We start from the raw sequence: 24,359 nt of genomic DNA, 5'->3' as shown, positions 1-24,359 counted from the left end.
GCCAAATCTGAATCGGAATGATTGTCTCTCTCTCTCTCTCCCCCAAAAATTTGGGAGATTCTTATCTTATGTTACCATCAAAAATAGTTTTTTTAATAATAGTTTTAATAATATTATTTATTAATATTAATTTCTATCACACGACAACAGTTTTTAATTGGTAAACCACTGACTGCTGTATGTACCTTGTATTCCCATTCCTTTGATTTGCTTCTTTACGTACTGTTATTTTCAGTACAAAATATGTGTACTTTCATTTCATTAAAGTTAATTACTGTGGTTAATCATGTAATTTATTATTCAATCATGTCTACATGCCTACATGACCTGTGTCATGCCACAGGTACCCTTAAAGATTAGAGTGAGAAGAAAGTTTTAATTGTGGTTCTGTGATAAGTGAGATGCTTGATGAGAGCATTATGAAATTGTTTCCCAGGTGCATAGATTTAGGATAATAGTGGGCTGTCAGGATGCATTGTGAAAGGCGGTGATGGTAGGTTGATTGTTTTCTTAGAGAAAGAAGATTATGAAAGAGTGATTGGAAGAAGTGAAAAAGACGTGTGAGAGAATAAAGATTGTAACTCTGCTGCCACGGTATGATAGAGGTGAGCGGCGAAGAAGGGCTACAATCACAAATGAATCAGTGTAGGTTGTGCAAGAGGAGTAGTGTGCAGTTTACGGATGGAAGTGTGAATTGTATGGATTTGAATGACTTATATATTACTAATATTCAGAGTTAGATGCCTTGGGAAAGTGTTGGTCATTGAGAGTGTGGAATTTCATAGTTTTGGAGTCAGGGAAACTAGATCGTTAAGGTGTGCATATATATGTATGTATCTCTGTGTGTGTATGCGCAGGAAAGTGAGTGAGAGAATGATAAAAAAAATGAGGAACGTAGTTTCTCAGGTCCTGAAATTGAGTACGATAGTTGATGCAAGGCATAAGAGTGGTTGTGGGTCAAAATGATAACTGCATATGCAGTTATCATTTTGAAGAATCCAGAATAAGAGGAAGTTTTTTTTCAGTTGATTAGTTTAGCTTAGCCAAAGTTATAGGCATTAGTGAAACATTGTATAGAGGACAATAATATTCGATAGGAGGATGAGATCACAATCGTATTTTCAGGGAAGATGGGGGCAAGGGATCTTACTCATTATAACTGTAGTCAAAAAGTGCATCCCTTCAGATAGAAGGGAAGAGATGTGGTATGAAATAGAGGCCAATAGGAGAAAATATATAAATTGCTTGCTGCTCTAGGCCATAAACTACAAGGGAGTAGAATGGATGACATTCATTAGAAAATTTGCATGACTGCAAGATGCATGATTATTTATGGTCAAGTTTTTGGTGAAACCTATGACATAGAATTAATAACTTTAATGCACAGACACAAAAGTACTTCACTGATAATGTGTGATAAGTTCAAAAGGTAGAAAAAAGAACACAGATATTTCACATTCATGTTTTGAGCTATGAGCTGGACATGAAAAAAAAAGTATTACATTTTTTAAGGATAAGAATCTCCCATACGTTTGGTCAAATTACAGTCTTTCTACTTTTGATTTGAGCATTTTATAAGACCAAACTTATCAGATTCTTTGTATTGAATCACAGTGAAAGTTGATGCTTATTGGATGGTAATAAGCTAAAAAGTTTATTTTTGATAGGAAAGAAACAAGATGCACACACACACACACACACACACACACACACACACACACACACACACACACACACACACACACACACACACACACACACACACAGAGAGAGAGAGAGAGAGAGAGAGAGAGAGAGAGAGGCTTGGAACCATATGTTCAATGTTAAAGTTATGAGGAGTGAAATTAGAAGTGTTTATAATGTGTTGGCTCTTCCATGGGTAAAAACTCTATCCAGTTCTTGTTCATAGGTTGTAGGGATTGTAACAAGATAAAGTGAGTTCTATCAAATAGTGTTCTATAATTTCCAAATGTTTTGTGAAAAATGATGTGAGGAATCCTGTTGAATATATTGACAAGTGAAGATTGATTTATCATATACAGAACATGATAGGATGCCAGATGGAAAGCAGGATGTCAAGGAAGGCCAATTTCCCATTTTTTCCTTCTTCTTTCATGTTTTCCAGGCATTCTGAATAGTAATTGAGTAAGGTAGATGAGAGGTATCCGTCACATGCTGTGCCCTCTAGATTTTGTTTTTATAGTTGAAGCATCCAGGATGCACAAAATCAAAGATTTTTAGTATGTTAGGAGGAATATCTTGTGAGTGTAACTGTATGGTTTGGTCAACTGAACATTTCAGTTAGATAAACTATGAAAATTGACCACATCTGTGAGCTCTAACAGTAAGTATTTATAATAAATTTAGTTTAATCCTTTATCCAAGTGTAAGCAAACAAGTTTGCACCTGAAGTATCTTCAGGAATGAGGCAACTCATGGTAAAGGTGGACCAAGCTCCCATCACTGCTTGTCTTAGAATCTCCCATAATGCAAAGCACATCTCCTTGCGGACATGTATAATGCTATGCATTAAGGGAAGGGACGCTACCCAAAGTCATGGCAACTCGTATAGGTAAATATGACTTCTCCATTGCTTCCATCCTGGTATCACCACCTCTGGGTTTGATTTCTGCTGACGAGACCTCAATAAAGGTCGAAACCGGTCTGGGTAGTGGCCCTTTCCTTAATGCATAGCATTATACATGTCTGCAAGGAGATGTGCTTTGCATTATGGGAGATACTAAGACAAGGAGTGATGAGAGCTTGGTCCACCTTTACCACGAGTTGCCTCAGTCATGAAGATACTTCAGGCACAACCTTTGTTTGCTTACACTTGGATAAAGGATTAAACTAAATTTATTATAGTCTAACCAAGTGTGAAAAAACTTCCAAGTAAGTGTTTATCTTTTGTCATAAACCATGATTTTTAATAAAATTTAAGGAATTGTTTTGCAGTGTGTCAGGTGGAGAACCAATGAAATTTACATTTACAATAGGTATCAAAAGATCTTCCTTGTGTTTTTGATAAGCCATATAAGTGAGGAGCATTGCCAAAATAAGTTCTTAGTTTCTTTATGATATCATTGTTCCAAGCTGACAACTTCTTGTAATGTTAATGTTAATTTCTTGATTTCAAGTACAAATCAAGTACAGTTTCTTGATTTGCCTTTTGGTTGGATTGTGGTTGATTTCTTGGTAATTAGTTATATCATATAAGACAAGAGTCAGTTTTCTATTGTAATCAGTGTAATTGTCAGATGGTGGTTTGCCTTGAGGATTTCAACACTTTAAATTTGGATGTAGATGGTTGAAGTTTGGCTTTGAGTAATACAGCTGCATCTCTCAAATGTTGGTTGTTGACTTCTTTGCTTAAAAGAGACAAGAGGTGTTGCATTTTTCTTTCATTGTAGAGGAATTCAAGGAATGTTTTTAGAAACTAAGAAAGACTTTCTTGTGTCTTTTAAGCAAAGAAGCCACTGCACTATGCATTTGATAATTACTGTTATTAAACTACTTGTGTGTTTATATGTAATCAAGTTACTGAGTAATTATTATAAAGAATTTTAAATAGAGTGACATAGGAAGGAAAGTCACATGAGAGAAAGAAAGAAATTTGTATAGCTAATAACATAATTATGTGACTTGGAATTTAAGAGTTGGATTTCATAATAGCAACAGAGAATTTGTTAATAAGTTGGCAGGGGGGGGATAATACATTACCAGATTAATGTGGATGAGATTTTTCATAGAATGGCTGGAGACCATGAAGGAGACCAAGAAGTTGCATTTTTCTGTATAAGGAGGATGTGATCAAGGAAGTGAGAGTAGATTTTTTTTCATGTATCGTGGTGGGTCATTGGAATGTATTGCGTGAGAGTGTGGTGATTGCAGAGATAGTGAATGCATTTAAGTCAAGGTATGATGAGCTGTGATTGTAAGCATGTGACCTCCCACAATGAATCTCTTGACTCCATGGAAGTCTGATGATAATGATTATTATTATTATTATTATTATTATTTCGGGCAACTCCAAGGAGTCAACAGACTCATCAACGGAGGCCCTAACATCATGTCAAGAACAACTATTCGACATTAACACAGTATCTATCATACCTCGCCTTGAACTCATTCACGGTCATAGCATCCACAACAGACTCTGGCAGCTTATTTCACTCATTCACTACTCTCCAAGTAAAAAACCTAGCTCTAACACCCCTGCTAACCACATTCTTGCCCATCTTCCATGTATGGCCCCTAGTCCCCACCACCACCCACCACCAGTCCTATTCTCAAAAATATCTTCTGGATTAATCTTATAGAAACCCTTCAATAATTTGAATGTCTCAATCATATCACCCCCACCTCTGCCTATCAACCAATTTTTGCAACCCACAAATCCTCAACCTGTTCTCATAAGGTTCATTCCACAGACCTGCTATCATCTTGGTCACTCGCCTTTGGATCCTCTCAACCTCCTCCCCATCAAGAAGAAACCTAGGTGACCAAATCTGGGCACAGTAGTCTAGATGGGGTCTTATCAAGGCCTGATACAGAGGAACAATAACCTGCTTGTCTCTGCTTGTTAAAGTATTTTTCAGAAGCCAAGTGATTTGATGAGCTGATTTAGCCACTTTTGCAATGTGCCCCCTAAACTTCAATTCCCTATCCACCAACACTCCCAAATCCCTGGCCTCATCAATCTCCTGGAGTACGGTTCCACCAATGTGATATACTGCTACTAATCTTTTCACTCCAAAATGCATAACCTTACACTTTGCCACATTAAATTGACATCAATTTTCCCTAGCCCAGTCCTCCAAACTATCCAAATCATCCTGTAAAATTTTGACATCCTGTGCACTCACAATTGCTCTACCCAACTTTGCATCATCAGCAAACAAGTGAACACTTCCTCTGAGATCCTTTCCTATATCGTTAATGAACAAATTGAAAAGTAACGGTCCAAGAACCGAACCCTGTGGCACACCACTAGTTGGTGTGCCACAGGGTTATACACCATCATTATTATTATAATGATGATGATAATAATAATAATAATAATATTTTATGCTGCCACCAGTTATCAGAATATAATAATAATAATAACTGAGGTATCTGCATTGTTCAGATTGGAGAGAGTAATCATGCATTATTGATCTGAGAGATTGCAAACATAGAATTTATGCATGGAATGACAGAGCAAGTGATTATGAAAAACTTTGGAGGCAGCTTGTAGTAGTGTAGTCTTGTTCTTGTTCACAATTAAATGATAGTCACTTCCTCTTTTGAATCCTCTGTACACACTCATATCTTGAATGATTCTCAAGATATCGCCATGAAGTGTAACACAGTTAATAACAATTTTTAAATTTATTTTATGGTTTCGCCATGCGAATTTATACAATCTTTAAGTTGGAACATTGTGTTCCATTTAATAAGTATGTCCTGAGCAGAAATCTAGGCGGTACTTGCTATTATTAATTGAATTCTGCTTTCTTCACATTTTTTCGAAACATTAATATGTAAATCCGGGATACATTTCCTACTCTGCTGTCTGATAGGACCAGCTTATCCTTTTACTTTATGTCAGCATAACTCTCTCTAATAATTCAGAAAATTCCTACCTGCTAGGATCTTTTATGGATCTATAAGCAAAAATAAGGATCATTGTCTGATATGCGAGCCTGGTTGGCTGAGTGGTTAGCTTATCTGCTCTCCAGCCAAAAGGCTGCGGTTTTGAATCCTGCCATGGGCATGGATGTTTGTGATTGTTTCTGGAAACACTATTGGTGGTGGTCGGCAGTAGATGGCATTGGTGTTGTCGCAGTCAGTTTGTGGAACCATAGTTGTAGAGCAGGTGCCCTCCCTCGATAAGTCCTTGGACTCCCTGGAGGTGTCTAATAATAATAATAATCCCATATCACTTATATATCAACAAAAATCATAAAATCAGAAATGGCTTCCATTTCTGATTTTCATCACAAATGTAAGGACATCGTTCCAAGTTTGGGCAGATTTGTAATGAATAAATCACTGGACAAATAAGAAGGAACGTCTTGAGTAAAAAAGTGATGCCATGTTTTCTTGGAAGCTGAGGATGCTATAGAAATGGTGTGGCTATTCCAAGAAAGGCTCATTTCAAGGAAAACATATATGATTTTGACTGTTAAGTTGAGCAATGTCAGAGGTATGGGAAGAAAAAAAAAAGATTTTTGGAAGCATTGAAGGAAATTAAGTTGTTGATTCTCCATTGCAGAATGATATAGAGATTAGTTTTTAGGGTACTTACTATAGGTAATCGTGAAGCTTGAGTGTTTGAGCACCTCTCACTGCAGAGTTTGTCATATAAGTAGGATGAGAGAAGATTGCTGTCATCAACAAAAACTGTGAGAATGGTTTCACATTTTAATTCATTGATATTCCTCTTGAAGAGCCTGAAGTAGTCCTTGTGGAATATTTCAGTAGGAAGGCTGTTCCACAGAATTGAGGTAGATGGAATAAAAGATGACTGAGTGTAGTAGTTTCAGTGAGTCAGCATTTCAACTGTAAAAGGATGTTGCTGTAGCAGAAAAAGGACCAGGACATAATGGATATTAGCTCTGTAGAAGAGACATGAGGAAAGGAGCCATTTGTGAGACAGTGCCTTGAGGTAATCTGTGAGAATAGTAGACCAAACTGCTCTCTTCTGAAAAGCACCTGGAATTTCTAAATGAGTTTTAGGTGCACCACACTAAATATGAAGCAGTACTCCAAAATTGAACAGATTTGAGATTTCCAGAGAATAACTAACTAACAGATGAAAAGTAATGACATGCAAAAGAAAATGTCATAGAAATAATTGATTGCTGCTGGGAAGGGTGAGGAGTAAGAGTTGCTCTAAGAAAAGAGAGATCTTGGCTATTAAGTTGAGCATTACCAAAGACAAGTTGAGAAGAACAAAGGAGTTCTTTTACAAGAAAAAATAGAAAATTGGGTTTTTTTGGAAGTACTGAAGATGACTAGGTTGTTATCATCACATTGAAGGTTGGTGTAGAGATCACTGTGTAGGCATTTATTGTAGATAAACTGGAATCTTGAGGTGTTTGAACATTGAAAGGTTTGTCATATGAGTAGTATGAGCAGGGAGTACTATCATGAACAAAAATTGAGAACAAGATTTGAGAACAGTGAAAGCAGGTCATTTATGTATATGAGAAAGAGGAGAAGTGAATTAACAAGGCCCTTAGGATTATTTGCATTAATAGGAAAATCTGAATAGAGAATTCCTGGTACTTAGTAAATGACCTCTGAAAAACAACAGTAATTCAATTACAAAGCAAAGAAGAAAGATCATAAGTTGGCAATTTGCTGAGAAGCCCTCAATACCAAACCTATCAAATGCCTTTGTAAGTGCAACAGTACAGGTTTCTCCAGAGATTTCTATGGCACATACCCAGAGGTGCGTGATGTAAGTGAGTTGTAATTTTGATCTTGATTAGCAGAACTTGTACTGGTGGTCGATGGTTAGTTGACATTATTCCAGGTTTTGAAGAAATTGACTATTGAAGATCTTCTACATTACTTTAGACAACACTGAGGGAATTTACTGAGAGTAATAGGGTTCTCATGCAATAGAGTGGATGCCAGATGAGTTTAATATATTGTATAAATTATGAAGAACATGTTGTTAGTTCAGGTGTGCATCTCTTGGGCACAACTGGTGGGATTACTTCAGGACTAGAAGCTTTTGTGATGAAGAGGAGTGAATTGATGACCAAGAGTTTCTACATTTAGCCCTCTGAGTTAGACTTAGTACTGTTCACGAGGTTCTGCAAGTTGCATTCTTGTAGGCTGTGACTGAAGCTGGAGTTTTTTTTTGTCTCAGGCTACTTACGATAAGCTTTCTTTTCTTGGTAGACACGACTTTGATGGTAGACAGAACTTTTTTTCAAATTAGCTATGTGTGGATTTGCTTTCATGCAGTAGAGTGGATGCTGCTGTTGTTGTTGTTGTTGAGTCTGTTCAAGAGCTCCTAGATATGACCATGGGCCTGTAGAACTGCTTTGGCAATCTGTTGAACTTTGATGGAGTAGAGCTTTTTTATAGAGTTATTGTAAATTTTCTTTAGAGCAGTGGCAATTGCTGGATAAGAATAAATATGGGCAGGTGTTAGTTCGACTTCTGGACAGTTTTTGCATACTTCATAGCTTCTAGTACCGTCCACATGAATTTTCATGCTTTTAGAATCTTCTGTCCTTTGTCTGGTGATGATTGTGGTTATTTCTCTTTTTTCATTAATTTCTTGATTTCATTCTTCTTCTTGATAGTTTGTTTTACCAATCTTATTTTTGCGACAGAGTTAGCATCAGTTAGTAATAGTGGGTGTCATTTTGAGGTAAGTATCTTTCTTCTTTGGCTAGTGTGTCTGTTCTCTCATTGCCTTCAATATTTACATGGGCTGGTATCTATTGCAGTGTACAGTTCTTATTTTTCAAATTTAAAGTTTTTAGTCGTTCATGAATTTCCTGTGTGAGTTTTGTTTTTCCATTTTTTAATGCTTCAAGTGCAGATTTTGAGTCACTGTAAATGGTCATTCCTTCTGTTTTGTTTATTATTGGATTACAGAGATAGAACTTGAGAGCTACTTGTATGGCTGTTAATTCACAAGTGAAGTTTGAAGCTATTTTGCCAGCTGTGGTTTTGATTTGCATTTCCTTGCTTCCAGGTAGAGTTAGAAAAACCCCTGAACCTCCTTAGTTGAGTGCTTCATCAGTGATCCATGAGTATAGGCAATGAGATGGTTTAGATTGTTTAAGTGACGTATAGTGTCAAGTCCTTTTCTTTTATTTTCATGCTGTGAATCCTTTTTTTTGAACAAGGTTCTAGGAGATTTAAGTTAATCGTGTTTTTTTGGTAGTATTAGTGGAAAAGAATAGCTCTTTGCTTATTTTGATAGACAAGTGCTCTGAGTCAATCCGTTTTTCTAATTTCATGTTCATATTGTGAAGTAGATGGTCTCTTTAGTCTAGACTTTCCTGTCCAGGCATTGAAAGTCCTGAGTGAGATATGATTCTGTTGTTGGCTCCTGATTCTGTTAGTGAATTTAACTGTGGAGAGTTTTCTTCTGTCTTCTAGTATGTGAAGCCCACACTCTTGTTGAGCTTTTAAATTATTTGTGGATAAGACTGCACCTATAATAATTTTTGCTGCTCTGGATTGTACTCTGTCAAAGTTTTCTTTTGAGCCAGTAGAAGCTGGAGCGCAGATTGACGAGGCATATTCCATAGTGGGTCGTATGAGTGCCATATATGTAGTTTTGAGTGTCTTCAGTTTTGCATCCCACTTTGTTTCACAAATCCTTTTGATGATATTAAGCTTTCTAAGAGCTTTAGTAGAGTGGATGTCAGCTGAGTATAATATATTGTATAAATTACGAAGAACAGGTGTTGTTAGTTCAGGAATGTATCTCTTGGGCACTACTGGTGGGATTACATCAGGACTAGAAGCTTTTTTGGTGAACAAGACAGTTTAAATTATTCTGGTGTCTTTTGGATGAGTTTTATTATTAAGTGATGCTGCAATACTACAGTGCATTTAGGTGAGAAAAAGGTGGAAGCACAGATGGACAAAAGTTGAATACAACAGCTTTTATGAGAGCCCAGAAGACATGACTGCTGTTGGCATAGGTGGTGAGTTTCTACATTTAGCCCCCAGAGTTAGACTTAGCACTGTTCCTGATGTTCTACAAGTTGCATTCTTGTAGGCTGTGACTGAAACTGGAGTTTTGCTTCAGGCTACTTACGATAAGCTTTCTTTTCTTGCACAGTGCTGCACACTTTTAGAAAAACTGTGGCTTGAATAGAGGGTGGGAATTTTGAACAGAGTGAGGAAATTAAGGCTTTCATTCTAACAAGGAATTTTGACATTTTAACCACACTTTTCTTGCTACTATTACCATTCATGCACTCTCTTACTTTTGTAACACTTCTCTCAATGTCATGCTCCATTACACATTTATGCTTTTTTCCTTTTTAGCCATATCCCATTATTATGTGCTGATTAGTTCCTTCATTTGAAATTTCTCACAGGCATTAAAGTACTTCTGTTCCTCAAACTGCTTAAAAAAAATAAAAGAAACCTGAAGCATCTACACTTCAGGTTTCTAATGGGTTTTTCTACTTTAAGTATTGATAGGTACTCATTAATGCATCTCTTGAATACTATCTTCTACTATTCTGTCATTACTTGTTTAATTTAACAATCCTTCAACATAATTATTACAGACATCCAGAATATCTTTATCTTCAGTTTTTATGTTATGTTTATCATCTCTGATTCCTTTTGCTTTTCTCTTTTCCTCCATTTATACATTTTTTGAATAGCCTCAAAAACATTTTTGTCACCTTTGAATGCTATTTACTTTTCATATCCTTCTGAAAATCTTCTCACAACTTTTGTTTAGCTAATTAACATTTAATATCATGCAACTTAAATGGCATATTTTTTTTTAAATGTTACAAAAGACTGATACCTTTTAATAAAAATATTAAAGAAAAAATGTGTTAAAAAAGCAGTGATATCACTGTTTGGGGCAGATACCCAAGAAAGCAAATACTATTTGCTCTTAATGAAACAGCTGTGATCATTGTGAATTGTGGTTAACCATATCACTAAGAACTTTTAAATAAATGTAGTTAGCAAACTCATAAGGATGATAGGAATAGTTTAGTGATAGTTGGAATAGTGAATTTTCTTTATAGAAGCACTATGCTTATTGAGCTTCACTCAGTACTTTTCAATAGTTTGTTGATGTGAGCTAATTAGTTTTAACAGTGATTGTAACTGATTTCATTTAGCTGTCATTTTAAATGCTTCACTTTCAGATTATTATTATTATTATTATTAACATTTGACCTTCATGGAGTCAGAGAGTCATCGAGGGATGTACATACAATGCTTATCCAACTGTTCTTTAAACTGATTCAATGTGTCTACACCCACAACACATTCAGGCAACGCATTCCATTCATCAACCACTTTCAATGCAAAGAACCTACTCCTCACTCCTCTGCTCACACCCTCCTTATACAGTTTCGAGTGATGGCCTCTTGTTCTACCCCCCCCTTTTCCATTCTATGAAAAATCTTTTCCATGTTGACCCGATAATAACCCCTGACTAGCTTATGTCTCAATCATATCCACCTCACATCTTCCTGCTATTCACGAGGCTCTGCAACTTCCATTCTCTTAATCTGTCCTCATACTCCACATTCCAAAGACCACTGACCGCCTTTGTGAAACTTCTCTGGACCCCTTTCCAACATATCCTCATCACCATGAAAACTTGACAGCCAAATCTGTGCACAATAATCCATATGAGGCCTGATCAAGGCCTCACAAGGCCTTTCTGCATATCAGGGTCCTCTGCATCATTGTCATTATCCGATGTGATGTCTTCACAACTTGTGCAATGTTGCCCCTGAATTTCAGATCCTTGTCCACCATCATTCCTAGATCTTTCATCTCCTCTACTTTCTTTAAAGTTTCCCCACCAAGTGTGTACTTTGCATCCCATTCTCAAAACTTTTCACTTTGCAACATTGAACTGACAGTTCCACTTGCTCATTCATGCAGTCTATTCAAGTCCTTCTGGGAGGCCATAACATCTGCTTGACACTGCATTGCTCTCCCCAATTTTGTGTCATCTGCAAACAGCTGAACATCACTAGTTTAACCCATCCCAATATCATTAACATACAAATTGAACAACAATGGCCCCAAAACTGACTCCTGCATCACGCTGCTAGTGACCTTTCTCTTTCAGGATACTGCACCCACATATACAACTTTCTGATACCTATCTAACAGCCAGTCACTGATCCAACTCAGAAGTCTGTTATCCAATCCCATTTGTTTCAATTTTTATAAGTGTTTGTCATGTGGCAGTCTCTCAAAAGCCTTTGCAAAATCTAAGTACATCACTGTATATGCATCTCCCCTATCCAAGGTATTTGTCACTTTGTTATAGTATAATAAAGTATAAAAAATCCATGCTGATAACCACAGAGAATACTGCTGTTATCAATCCATTTCTGTATCCCGCTTCTCACCAATCTCTCCAGTACCTTCACCACAACTTCAGATATCAGATATATGGCCTATAATTTTAAGCTACAGCCTTATCACCACTTTTATGCAGTGGAACAATTTTACCCTCCTTCCACTCCCTTGGAATCTGTGCTGCTACTGCAGCACAGGTTAAACGGACATGCCAGTGCTACATCCAATTCCCTGGAACATTCCCTTAAGATGTGTGGTGATATGTCATCAAATCCTATCACCTTATTGACATCAATCTTATTTATTACCTCAAATACCTCCTGCTCACTCACAATTAAGCCATCCCCTCCTATGTCCTCTACACTTAATTTCCTCATGATTCCACCCTGTGATCCAGATACCAAAGTATTTATCAATACAGTTTGGGAAGTAAGAAGTATACATTTGGTCAGAAGTCCTTATCACTTTTATCATCTTTAAAGGATGTATGAAGGGTGTCCTCTTTTTGCAGGGTGTCTCTAATTGCATAATTTGAATTTCTTACAGTGAAATTTGGAAGAGCTCTAAGGAAGCACTATGTGTTTTAAGGCATTATGATTAGAATTTTTACTTACATAAAAGATGTATACGTGTTCTTATGTAATTTTCTCAAGGATGACTTTTAAAGTATTTTATATTCCATTTATGGAGTGTAACTTTTATGCATCTATCTATTTATATATATCTAAAACTCTATCTATTTATATATATATATATATATATATATATATTTTTTTTTTTTTTTTTTTTTTTCAGGGATTTCCTGGCTCTCCTGGAGAACATGGACTTCCAGGTCATGATGGTTCTCAGGTAATGGATCAGTTTTCCATTACTTTAGTGTTAATATATATATATATATATTTTTTTTTTTCTTTGTTTTCCCATTACTTTAGCATTGACACACACACACACACACACACACACACACACACACACACACACACACACACACACACACACACACACACACACTCTCTCTCTCTCTCTCTGCACCATATAACACAGTACTTTCAACAACACGCTTAGGAAATTGCAGCAATTCTTGCACAACACAGTTCCATTCTGACATGGTTATGTGCAAACCTCATATATTAACTTTTGTTTGTGGAAACCCTGCTATTATGTTAGTTGTAATTTTTCAACATTTGCATTCTTTTTTGTGAATCCCTACTGTTGACTTCCTATTCATTATAAAAAAAAATAAATTGGAAATCCCGATATTTTATTTAGTTGGGAAATTCCTTTGCTATTGAACTTGTTTGTTTGAGACCATTAAAAACTTAAAGCTGGAAGCATGCAGTTTGCTAATTGTAAAGTTTTTGTGAGGCTATTTTGGTGTTTATTTGATTGTTTATAAATTTTTCCCAATATGCATTACAAACTTTGTTCTTGTAAATTAAAGATGCCAAGAAATTATATTCTTGATTTCATCCTTTATCCAAGTGTAAGCAAACAAAGTTTTTGCGTAAAGTAACTTCATGACAGGACAGCTTGTATGTAGAGATTAATGACTTCACATCAATTGCCTTAGTATCCCATAATGCAAACCACATATCCTCACTGGCATGTATAATGCTATGCATTATGGGAGGGGCTACTAATCATATTGAAATAATTTCTTTGTTGAGAATTAAATTTCATCCCTAAATTATGTTTGATGAAAGTAAAAAAGCCAAAAGAACATTTATTTCTCTGGAATCAAAGATATAAATTTTTGATCATCTTAAAAAAAAAACGTGGGGAGAGGTGCTGTACATTGCAAAATCTTTAAATTTAAATGAAACAACAATCCATACCATAAAGAAAAATGAACAGAAAATTAGAACTGTTGTTATTATAGGAGCTTCCATTTCCATAAATATGACAGCTCATCCCTGAGCTCTAATTCTGCAACAGAAAAAAACATTCTAGTTTGATTGTGCATAGCAACAATGAAGAGGAAGAAAACTAAATGAAAGTATATACATTTTCTGACATATGTATCAGAGTTTGTAAAGATATTTCTTTAGTTATTATTATTTTTAATAAAAATTAAGTTTCCAATAGTTATAAAAATAAGATGGTGTATTTTTGGTAGTTTTTGGAATTGAATCCCCATTTTGTACTGGTTCTTAATCCTGTATAACCAGGTTTTGCACTGCATGAGATTTTGTAGGAACCTAACGACAATGTTATATGAGGATTACTTGTATATGCAGTATTTACCACACTACATATGTGAACTGTATTCCAAGGCTGAGTGGAGTTGGCATTTTTTTTATATGACACTAATTGTGCAGTCATGAAGTACTTGAGTAGAAAAGGACACCAAGTTTAGTAGAGGCAGAAGAAGCTGTTGATGGATGTGTAAGTTAGTTCAAGAAGAGAAATCTGTCTGTGTTAGGAGATATGAGTGTTATCAAAAGTTGAAGTGACATCTTTCTTGTATGATGTCACTCAATGTTAACATTGAGCCTGGCAAAATTATCCTTCCTAATCTCCCTGGAAAATGGCAAGAAAAGGACACCAAGTTTAGTAGAGGCAGAAGAAGCTGTTGATGGATGTGTAAGTTAGTTCAAGAAGAGAAATCTGTCTGTGTTAGGAGATATGAGTGTTATCAAAAGTTGAAGTGACATCTTTCTTGTATGATGTCACTCAATGTTAACATTGAGCCTGGCAAAATTATCCTTCCTAATCTCCCTGGGAAATGGCAAGAGATTAGTGCTTAGGGTGTCAGTTACAAAAAAGCTTGCTGCTTGGAATGTTTCGACATTCTTTGACTCAATGGGGTCTTGGGTAATAATAATAATAATAATATAATTTGTCAAATAAAACAGAAGAATGGAATGTACTGTCCTTTTACAAAAACTATAGATAGCTTTGACATTAGTGAGACTAGATAATTTATGTATAGGAAGAAAAGCACGAGTGAGTCACCCCTTCTATTTTAGGATTTTCCAGCATTGATGAGAAAATCTGAAGAGAGGGAATCACCTAACTATTTGGAGAGAGAGAGAGAATAGAAGACAAATCATAACATGGTAGTTATAGTAGTTTAGTAAGGAAGCTTTTATAGCACATCCAATGATGGAAATGTCAAGAATTGCCAGATGACTTTCTCCAAATCTTTTCATGGCTTTTGCCCAAAGATTGGTAATATTTGCTGATTAGCAGATCTGTTGTAGATTGAGAGTGGCAGAATTTGTATTGGTGATCATTAATGAACTGTGAGCCTCCAGGTGGCAGAGAAGTTGGCTATTGATGATCTTCTTGTTACTTTTAAGAGAAATGAGGTTAGATCAATGGGATGATAATTTAATGTTCCTTTTATATTCCTTTTTTGGGGGGGTGGGGTTGAATATAACTTGTTGGTATCCCATATATTCTTGATGCAGTAGGTTGTGATTTGTTTTGGTCACCTGTGAAGAAGTTTGAGTAAAATGATGATGCCAGGAAGTCACCTGTATCTTTAGATGATGTTATGATACCATCATGTGGATGTCAGAAAAGTTGAAGCATAGAAGGTCAGAAAATATCTATAATAGCCTGGCAAGAGACTAGAGAGGAGTTATGATTTGAGTAAGAGGAAAGTTTTCTGCATTTGAATCATTTTGTTAATTTTTTTTTTTTTTTTAGCTGTTTAAGACATTTGTCTTCAGCTACTTATGATATGCTAATTTTCTTTTTAGTCTACCTTGTTCTTGTGAATAGCAAAATCTTGGATAGTTGTCAAAGATTTAATGAATGGCCAGGATGATAGCTTTTATTCCAGCAAGTATTATTATTATTGCTCAGGGCCTCCATGGGACTCATTGTGGGAGTCCATGCCAGACAGTACAAAATCTGCCATACCACTCCTTAAACTGGTTCACGGTTTGTGCTCTAGCCACCCTATCAGGAAATAAATTCCACAGTCCATCTGACTTCCATGCAAAAAAGCCATTTCTCACCCTCTTCCTCATTACTTCCATTTGCAATTTCCAGGGCTGACCCCTTCTTCTTGTTCATCCCCTTGTTCTGTCAATACTAAAGATTCCCTATTTCAGTACTAAAACTACTTCTCAATAATTTAAATGTCTCAATCACATCACCCCTTTGTCTTCTATCCACTAAACTCAACAGTTTGCATGTACTCAATTTATCCTTATAACTATCCTTGTATACAGTCCCAGTATTAGTTTTGTTAATCTGCTTCTCTGCACTCTCCAAGGGTTAATTTATTCCATTCAAATCACAGTGATCAGATGTGGTCTGATCAGAGCTTTATACAATGGAATCACCACACTTTTATCTCTGCTGGTTGGTATCCTTCTCTGTTGTAGCACTCTTTGGTTACCTTAACCACTTTTGCAATATGTCCTCTAAACTTAAAATTTCTATTGACCATCACCATAAGATCTCATGCTTCCTCTCATATAATTCCACAAATAGAGTATGCAGCCTCTCATTGGTAGATCCTAAATTTCAGGACCTTACATTTAGTTACATTAAACTGAAATTGTCATTCCTTTCTTCAAATGTGAATGGACATGCCATCAATACTATTACAAATTACCTTTCCAGCTTCACATCATAAGCAAAAAATGGAATATTCATATGCAATCCACTGACAATATTATTAACTTAAAGGTTAAACAGTAGAGGTCCAGTTCTGACCCTGTTGTACCCAACTTGTGACTTCTGCTTCCTTGACACTGCATTCTCATACATAACTATCTGGTATCTATGGGGGAGGGGGGGGTGCTGAAAGGTTCTGATACACACCTAGAACAAAAATAGACCAATTTGTGCAACAAGTGAAAGACCTTTTTCTTCAGAAGATTGCAAATGATGTAGCAGCATTGTAACAAGTGTATAACACTTCATGGAGAATATGTAGAATAATGTTTAAATTACATGGCTCTACCGCAATTCCTTCATAGTAATTATCACAACTTTTCAGCACATCCTTGTATCTATAAATGTCTTTCTTTCAGACAATAATATCTAAACCCATATGTTGCAACTTAAATATGAGCTTATAATTGTCATCCTGTCAAATGCCTCTGTTAATTCCAAAACAATTGCAGTATATGTCTTTCCCTCATCAACAGCTCTTGTTATTTTATTATAAAAGTGAAGAAAATTACTGAAACATGAACACCCCTTAAAAAATCCACACTGATCCTTGCAAATAACATTATCCTTATATATCCAGTGATGTAATCTCTCACTAATTTCTCCAAAATCTTGACAACTATAGAAGAAAAACTGGTTTATAGTTTGAAACCTTCATTCTACATCTCCTTGTGTAATGGCATTATCTTATCTTCCTTCCATTTCTGGGCACCTATATAATAGGCAGACTTATTGAAAAACCAGGTCATTGAAGCTGTTAGTTATTAATAAAGTCTCTTAAAACACATGGCAAAATACTATCTAGTCCTTTTGTTATTTAAAACACATTCTCATGTATTTCTAAGGTTTGAATCCTCTCCATCCCTCTAGTAATAAAACCTACTTTTCCAGGATGAAATACCCTAATAAAGTGATAATTAAACATCACTCTGTATATCATCTGCATTGGTCAGTCATTTTCATCTAACAATGTAATTCTTCTGCAATAATTTCTCCTCCTAGTGGCCACATAACAAAATAAGTCTTTAGGATTTTTATTGATTCCTTCCTTCATGGAACTGCCTCCTAATTTCTAAGAATGTTGTAATCACCTGCCTTATAATTTCACATCAATGTCTTTCTCTTTGACACCTCTACATGTCTGTTCATCCTCTGAGTCAGGATTATGTGATCACTCTCTCCAACTTGGGAAATGATAACATCTCAGTTACAGTCATATTCTCTGATGCTAGGACCAAATCCAAAACTCTTGAACTATCCCAGGCCAACAATCAGTCAGTGATACTATATTAAGATGGAAGTGCAGGGAGTCAACTGCAAGTGCTACATGCAGTGGAACCCACCACACTCACCAAACTTGATCATAGGGTGTCACGAAGGATAATGTGTAAAAACTGAAATTTGTCAGCTGACACATTGAATGTGGAGTTCCAGGCATCAAATAGAACATGAATCTGCACAAAAACACTAGGAACCAAGGCTCACAACATGGGTTTCCATGGCAGGATTGCATGGTTTGGATAACTTCATTATCCGAACCAACATGCAGCATCATCTTTAGTAGTGCAAAGAGCATGTACAGTGTGACATGGAAGCTTGGAAAGCTGTATTATGGAGTGAGGAATCCCACTACTTCCTCTGCTGTGAAGATGGACGGATGTGGATGTTGTGCATGCCCAGTGAACAGCTCTTACCAGAGTGCATAACCCTAACTATGAAATTCGAAAGTGGCAGTGTGATGGTATGGTCCTGTTTTTCCTGGTTTGGTCTCAGACCTCTATTTGTGGTGCGACTAACATTGAACACAGTGAGGTATCTGAATAGTGCAATGCTTCCTACTTTGTGGCATTTCTATGGAACTGGCCATTGTCTCTTTCAGCAAGACAATGCACTATGTTATAAGGTTACTACTGTAACTTCATGATTTGTGGACATGAACGTCACCACTTTTGCTAGCCTTCACAGAGCCCTGATCTCAACCCTATTCAGCATCTGTTAGATGAACTAGAGTGTTGGGTGAGATCAAGGAACATCCACACCACAACAGTCCAGGACCTCATTACATTCCCATAGGAAGAATGGTCCAAAATTCACATTGATCACTATCGTATGCTTGTGGAAATTATGCTCTGTAGGATTGCTGCACTCACTGTAGTGAAAGGATGTCCTGCATCTTATTAAAGTGGGTGCCATGGCTGTTTGTTCCTCAGACTATGGTGTCTGTTGACTTCTTTCCAAACAATGTATTTTCTCTTCCCAGTTTATACCACTCTGGTTAAAATCTCCATTAATGATAATGATCACTCTTATACTTGCCAAATTTAGCTGCCTAAACATCTCCTGGTGTTCTCCTTTGTTCCCTGGCCTATAGCAACATCTCATTAAGTATTCTCTCCTGCCCATCTCTACCTCACACCATATACTCTCAGTACTATTAATACCATTCTCTGAGTCAGCCATGATTCTGCATGGTTCTGTGAAGGGTAGTTCATGCTTCAGTTATTTATTAACATTTTTATAATAAAGTGACAGCTGAGTTCCGAAAAAAAAAAAAAAAGGCAATGACTACACAATGATACTGCTGGACTTTGCAAAGGCACTAATTGGATACCATATAGAATTCTGTTAATTGGAACAAATAGAGATGTATATGAATCTGGTGATATGGATAAGAGGAGGCTGGCTAATGGACAGATGTCAGAGAGTAGTTTATGGAGGATTAGAATCTAGGAGAGCTATGGAACCAGTGTGCCACAGGGCTGTGTTTACTCTGGCTGCTGTTATTTAATTTGTACATACATTGATACAGTAATTGATTTTAAGAGAAACAGTGTTTACCTTCATCAGTCCAAGCAGATGAAGAGATGTGATCTTGTGTGAAGATTTGAGTATTACTGAGGATAAGTGAACTGAGATCCCCTTTTGTAAGAGGAAAGGCATGGCTGTTTGGTTACATTGAAGGTGGTTTGATACTCCTTTCACCACTGAAGGATTTTAAAGCTCTGGTAGCAGATGATCTTGAAGCTTTGGATGCCAGCTACTGCATGGTTTGTTGAATAAGTGGGATGAATGGAGTGTACTATCATCAGCAAAGTTCTAGATAGGATTAGCAGTTATCAAAAGTGGGTTATTTATATTAGAATTATACATAAACCAATTCAGAGATGTTCTGAGGCATCCTGAATTGAAGAGATGGAGTCACTAATTTCTAGAGAGAAAGCTGTCTGGCTACTCAGTTACAGATGGTGACAGGTAGACCAAAGGATGTGTCCAGCCATGGGTGATATAAACCAAGAGGTTGTCTGTGGATTTTGATTGGTGAAATCCAGTATGGATTCCACTAATGACATATGGATTTTGATTAACTGGTGGGCCTCTAGGTAGTGGAGAAGTTAATTATTGATGACTCTTCCATTATTTCAGAGAAGATTGAGGTGATGGTAATCATTTGGCAGTTTGTAATGCAGACTTTTATCTTTCTTTTTTTTTTTTTTTGGAATAGGATGGATATTGGAATATATACCAGCTAAGTATTAAAAGATTGTAGAGAAGATACAGACTGGTTAATGTTAGCTTTGGGACATAATTTTGAGTACAGCTTGGAGAGATGCCATTGGGACCAGATGACTTTTTAATGTCCAATTTTTTTTTTGTATTCTTCTGATTTTTTTTTTTTTTTGGCAAACCACAAGAAGCATATGGAGCTCATTTTCTAGTGTGGTAGGAGGTGATTTGCTTTGTCATCTGTGGTAGGAATTAGAGGAAAAGAGTGGCACCAGAAAGTGAGCCTTATCTTTAGGTGCTGTAACAATGGTACCTTTGTATACGAGAAGTGGAATGGAGATGGGTGTCTGTCATTGGTCTTAATCAAGTCAAATTTTAATTTGCTGATGACTATTTTGCATTTATTGCATGCTTGAGGAGAGGCTAAGTATGAAGCTCAATCACTTGTGTGGTTCTTGATTTCAGCCACCTTTGGTAAGCTGAGTGATGAGTGTAATGAGTAATAAATGAAGTAATGAGTGCAGAGAATGGATCTGAGCAAGTAAGAAGTGATGTGGAAGAGCAGAACAGTAAGGAAGGAGGGATTAATGTGGTGCTATGAATGTGTGAATAGACAAGAAAGAATGAGATGTAGAAAGACAAGTTGAGTTTGAAGAGGGTTCTAGGATGGGTAATGAGAGAGCAATGTCTCAAGGAAGGCATGGAGAAGTCACATCTAATAAGTGGTATATTGGAAATGTTATAAATCTGGAAATGGACTGTTATGCTTATATACAAATGCTAGAATTATCAGGAACAAGGGGAACAAAATTGTTTCATTGATTGAGTTTGTTCATCCAAAATTTGTTAGAATATAAGGTTGAACGAGGATGAAATCCTGACAGGATTAGAGATGAAAATGTGTGAAGGTTTCATGAAGATGAAAAAGATAAAAAGGGAGGTGGAATACTGCTGATAATAGAAAAGGAGTTGTGTCCATGCAGGGTAGAGATGCAAAGAGGAAATAGTGGCAGTGGTTCTGAGTAACAATGATATAAGAGAGAGAGAGAGAGAGAGAGAGAGGCAAATAGAATGAAATACTTAGTTGGATGTTGCTATAGATCTAGTGATATGGAAAGTTTCCTCAAATTTTTGAGGGACAACTACATCAGGCAGTAGGTAACAGTGGACATGTGAGGAACAAGGAGGTCTTGGATTTGATCATCTCATCAAAGGGTGTCATTGTAAATGACGTATCAAATCTCCCTCCAGTTGGTGAGAATGACCACTAACCACTAAGTGATAACCTTGCCAACTATATGAAAGAATGTTTCTTTGGTGTTATCCTAAATAGAATATATCTTTGATGCAGTTTCTAATTAATTAATTTTTAAATTTTATTTGTATTTTTTATTTATTTATTTTTTCTCTCTCTCTCTATATATATGTTATATTTTCACTAGAGGTCATGCCAGTAGAATAACCATTGATCAAATCATTGTCTCTTTAGCATACTGTGTGAAATGTAACTTAGCATGTTATTATATATTAGTGTATACTCCAGATGATGACTTTAATATGAAGGTCAAAACGTCGGGAAATTAAAATAGTTATTTATAGCACCTCCATGCATTACCAGAATTCTTTCTGGTAATTCATGGAGATTCAACCCACAAGCAATGCAATCAATACGGTAAGTTGAAGATTCATGTTTCTGGTTTGATCAATCGACTGGCATTTTTAAAACGTAGGGACACAATATCATTCCGAATTGCATCAAACTAAAGAGAAAATTTACCTCAACAAAGGCACAATGCTATACACCGTATGGAGAAAGCATTACTCAGAGAACAGATCCAGACTACTAGAAAAAACTTGGCCTTTATTCAAAACCAGGTACAAAATTTAAAATCTGAACTTTCACATTACTTGAATGCAGACATTTGGTTTATCCTCGAGAAGATTATGGACAACTCTGCTAACCATATCCTTCAAACAAAGAAAGAAAATCGCATATCCAAATTTCATGGACTAAAAGATCAACAAAACCAATGGACATATTTGAATTTCTCCACAGTGAATGTTAACAACCAACCACAAGCGATGATAACAACAACCAACTAGAAGCAAGACACAACAGGACCCACCAATTGCCTTCAGGTAACAGTAACGTAGTCAACCTATCCAACCACGCCTTAAACAAAGATGAACTCTCGCTACTCGGCGAAGGTTTAAACTTTTCCGTAGCACCCACATTGATTAACAAACTGGATTTTATTTATAATATTGAAAGAGGCTTAAGATTCATCCCAACTATCATAGCAGATAAAATACGTTTAGTAACCGCCAACATTTTAAATGTAAATTATTATTAGTATTATTATTATTACGGGCAACTCCAGGGAGTCCTTAGACTCATCGAGGGAGGGCCCCATATCATATTCATCACAACTATTCGACATTCATACAGTATCTATCATACCTCGCCTTAAACTCATTCACTGTCACAGCATCCACCACAGACTCTGGCAGTCCATTCTACTCATTCACCACTCTAAAAGTAAAGAACCCAGCTCCAACACCCTTACTAATCACACTTTTGCCCAGTTTCCATAGATGTCCCCTAGTCCTCCCACAACCAGCCCTGTTCTCAAAAATATCTTCTGAATTAATTTTATAGAAACCCTTCAGTAATTTGAATGTCTCAATCATATCACCCCCACCTCCGCCTATCAACCAATTTTTGCAACCCACTAATCCTCAACCTGTTCTCATGAGGTTCATTCCACAGACCTGCTATCATCTTGGTCACTCGCCTTTGGATCCTCTCAACCTCCTCCCCATCAAGAAGAAACCTAGGTGACCAAATCTGGGCACAGTAGTCTAGATGGGGTCTTATCAAGGCCTGATACAGAGGAACAATAACCTGCTTGTCTCTGCTTGTCAACGTATTCTTCAGCAACCATGTGATTCGATGAGCTGATTTGGCCACATTTGCAATGTGCCCCCTAAACTTCAATTCCCTATCCACCAACACTCCTAAATCTCATGCCTCATGAATTTCCTATGGTGAAACTATGGTGAAGCTGGCCTTTCTGATCATGCCCTGAACACATTACATAGAATTGACTGGAAAAGCACGCAATAGTTGTTTACATCACACCAAAACATGGTATGAATGTAAATTTAAGGAAGCCTGTGAGATTCTTATCAACCACCCTAATCTTAACAATAATGATGGTCTAAAAATCCCAAGCATTTGGAAGGCACATATTCTACCGACGGAACCTTTCTCCCTAAGAGTTAACTATAAACAGGACTGTAGATGATCCAGAATCTTAAATCTAATATAACAGTTGTCATATTAAATTAGGACATCATTGTTACTGTAAGAAAACTATCTATATGAAAGAATGTTTCTCTGATGTTATCTGAAATAGAATATAGCTTTGATGTAGTTTCTAATTAATTAATTAATTTTTTAATTTTATTTGTATTTTTTATTTATTTTTTTTCTCTCTCTCTCTCTCTCTATATATATTATATTTTCACTAGAGGTCATGCCAGTAGAATAACTGTTGATCAAATCATTGTCTCTTTAGCATACTGTGTGAAATGTAACTCAGCTTGTCTTTGTATATTTGTGTATACTCCAGATGAGAACTTAATATGAAGGTTGAAACGTTGGGAAATTAAAATAGTTATTTATAACACGGTTGTAAAGTCCATAATTTTTAACATGAATGCTGATCACCGTGTAACACTCAAAGAAAGGATTCTGAAAAAATGATAACCTTGCTAGAAATGTGTCAACTTCTGATGGTAAAGCACATATGTAGAATTACAAGAGTGGTAATTTTGAAAAGCTTAGGCGACTGGTTACAGCTGTAGCATGGAATAAGGAGTGGGTTGTTGCTATTCAAGAACTATCTAGTAGAAGTAATGTATAAATGTATTCCAAGAGCAGAAGGTTGAATAATGTAGGTGTGAAATGTGCATTACAGAGGAAGAAGGCATTATCGAGATAACATAAGATGAGTGGAATAATTATTTCCATGAGGAGTACAAATAACAGGTTAGAAGCTTGTGAAAAGACTTATGTGTTCATTGTACATGTTGATTAATTTTAACAGCATAGATGAGAACACAGATTGAAAAGAAAATAACTATTAACTTATTGCTGATATTTCGCTGGTATTCTA

The 24,359-nt window shown here is 36.3% G+C and overlaps 1 protein-coding gene across 1 annotated transcript in view; it reads left to right on the top strand.

The window, feature by feature from the left end:
- The window catches only part of LOC150098030 (uncharacterized), a 345,561-nt gene that overhangs the window by 161,620 nt on the left and 159,582 nt on the right, over positions 1-24,359 (top strand). The window contains exon 11 of the mRNA XM_090406662.1: positions 12,835-12,888. Coding sequence (XP_090262788.1) covers positions 12,835-12,888 — 54 coding nt within the window. The remainder of the gene's footprint in view (positions 1-12,834; positions 12,889-24,359) is intronic.

Source organism: Typopeltis vanoorti, chromosome 16 (genome assembly GCF_054136105.1).
Source record: "Typopeltis vanoorti isolate ZY-2024b chromosome 16, IOZ_Tvanoo_1.0, whole genome shotgun sequence".
Taxonomy (NCBI): domain Eukaryota; kingdom Metazoa; phylum Arthropoda; class Arachnida; order Uropygi; family Thelyphonidae; genus Typopeltis; species Typopeltis vanoorti.
Note: the sequence above shows the minus strand (reverse complement) of the source record. Positions and strands in the feature narration are given on the sequence as shown.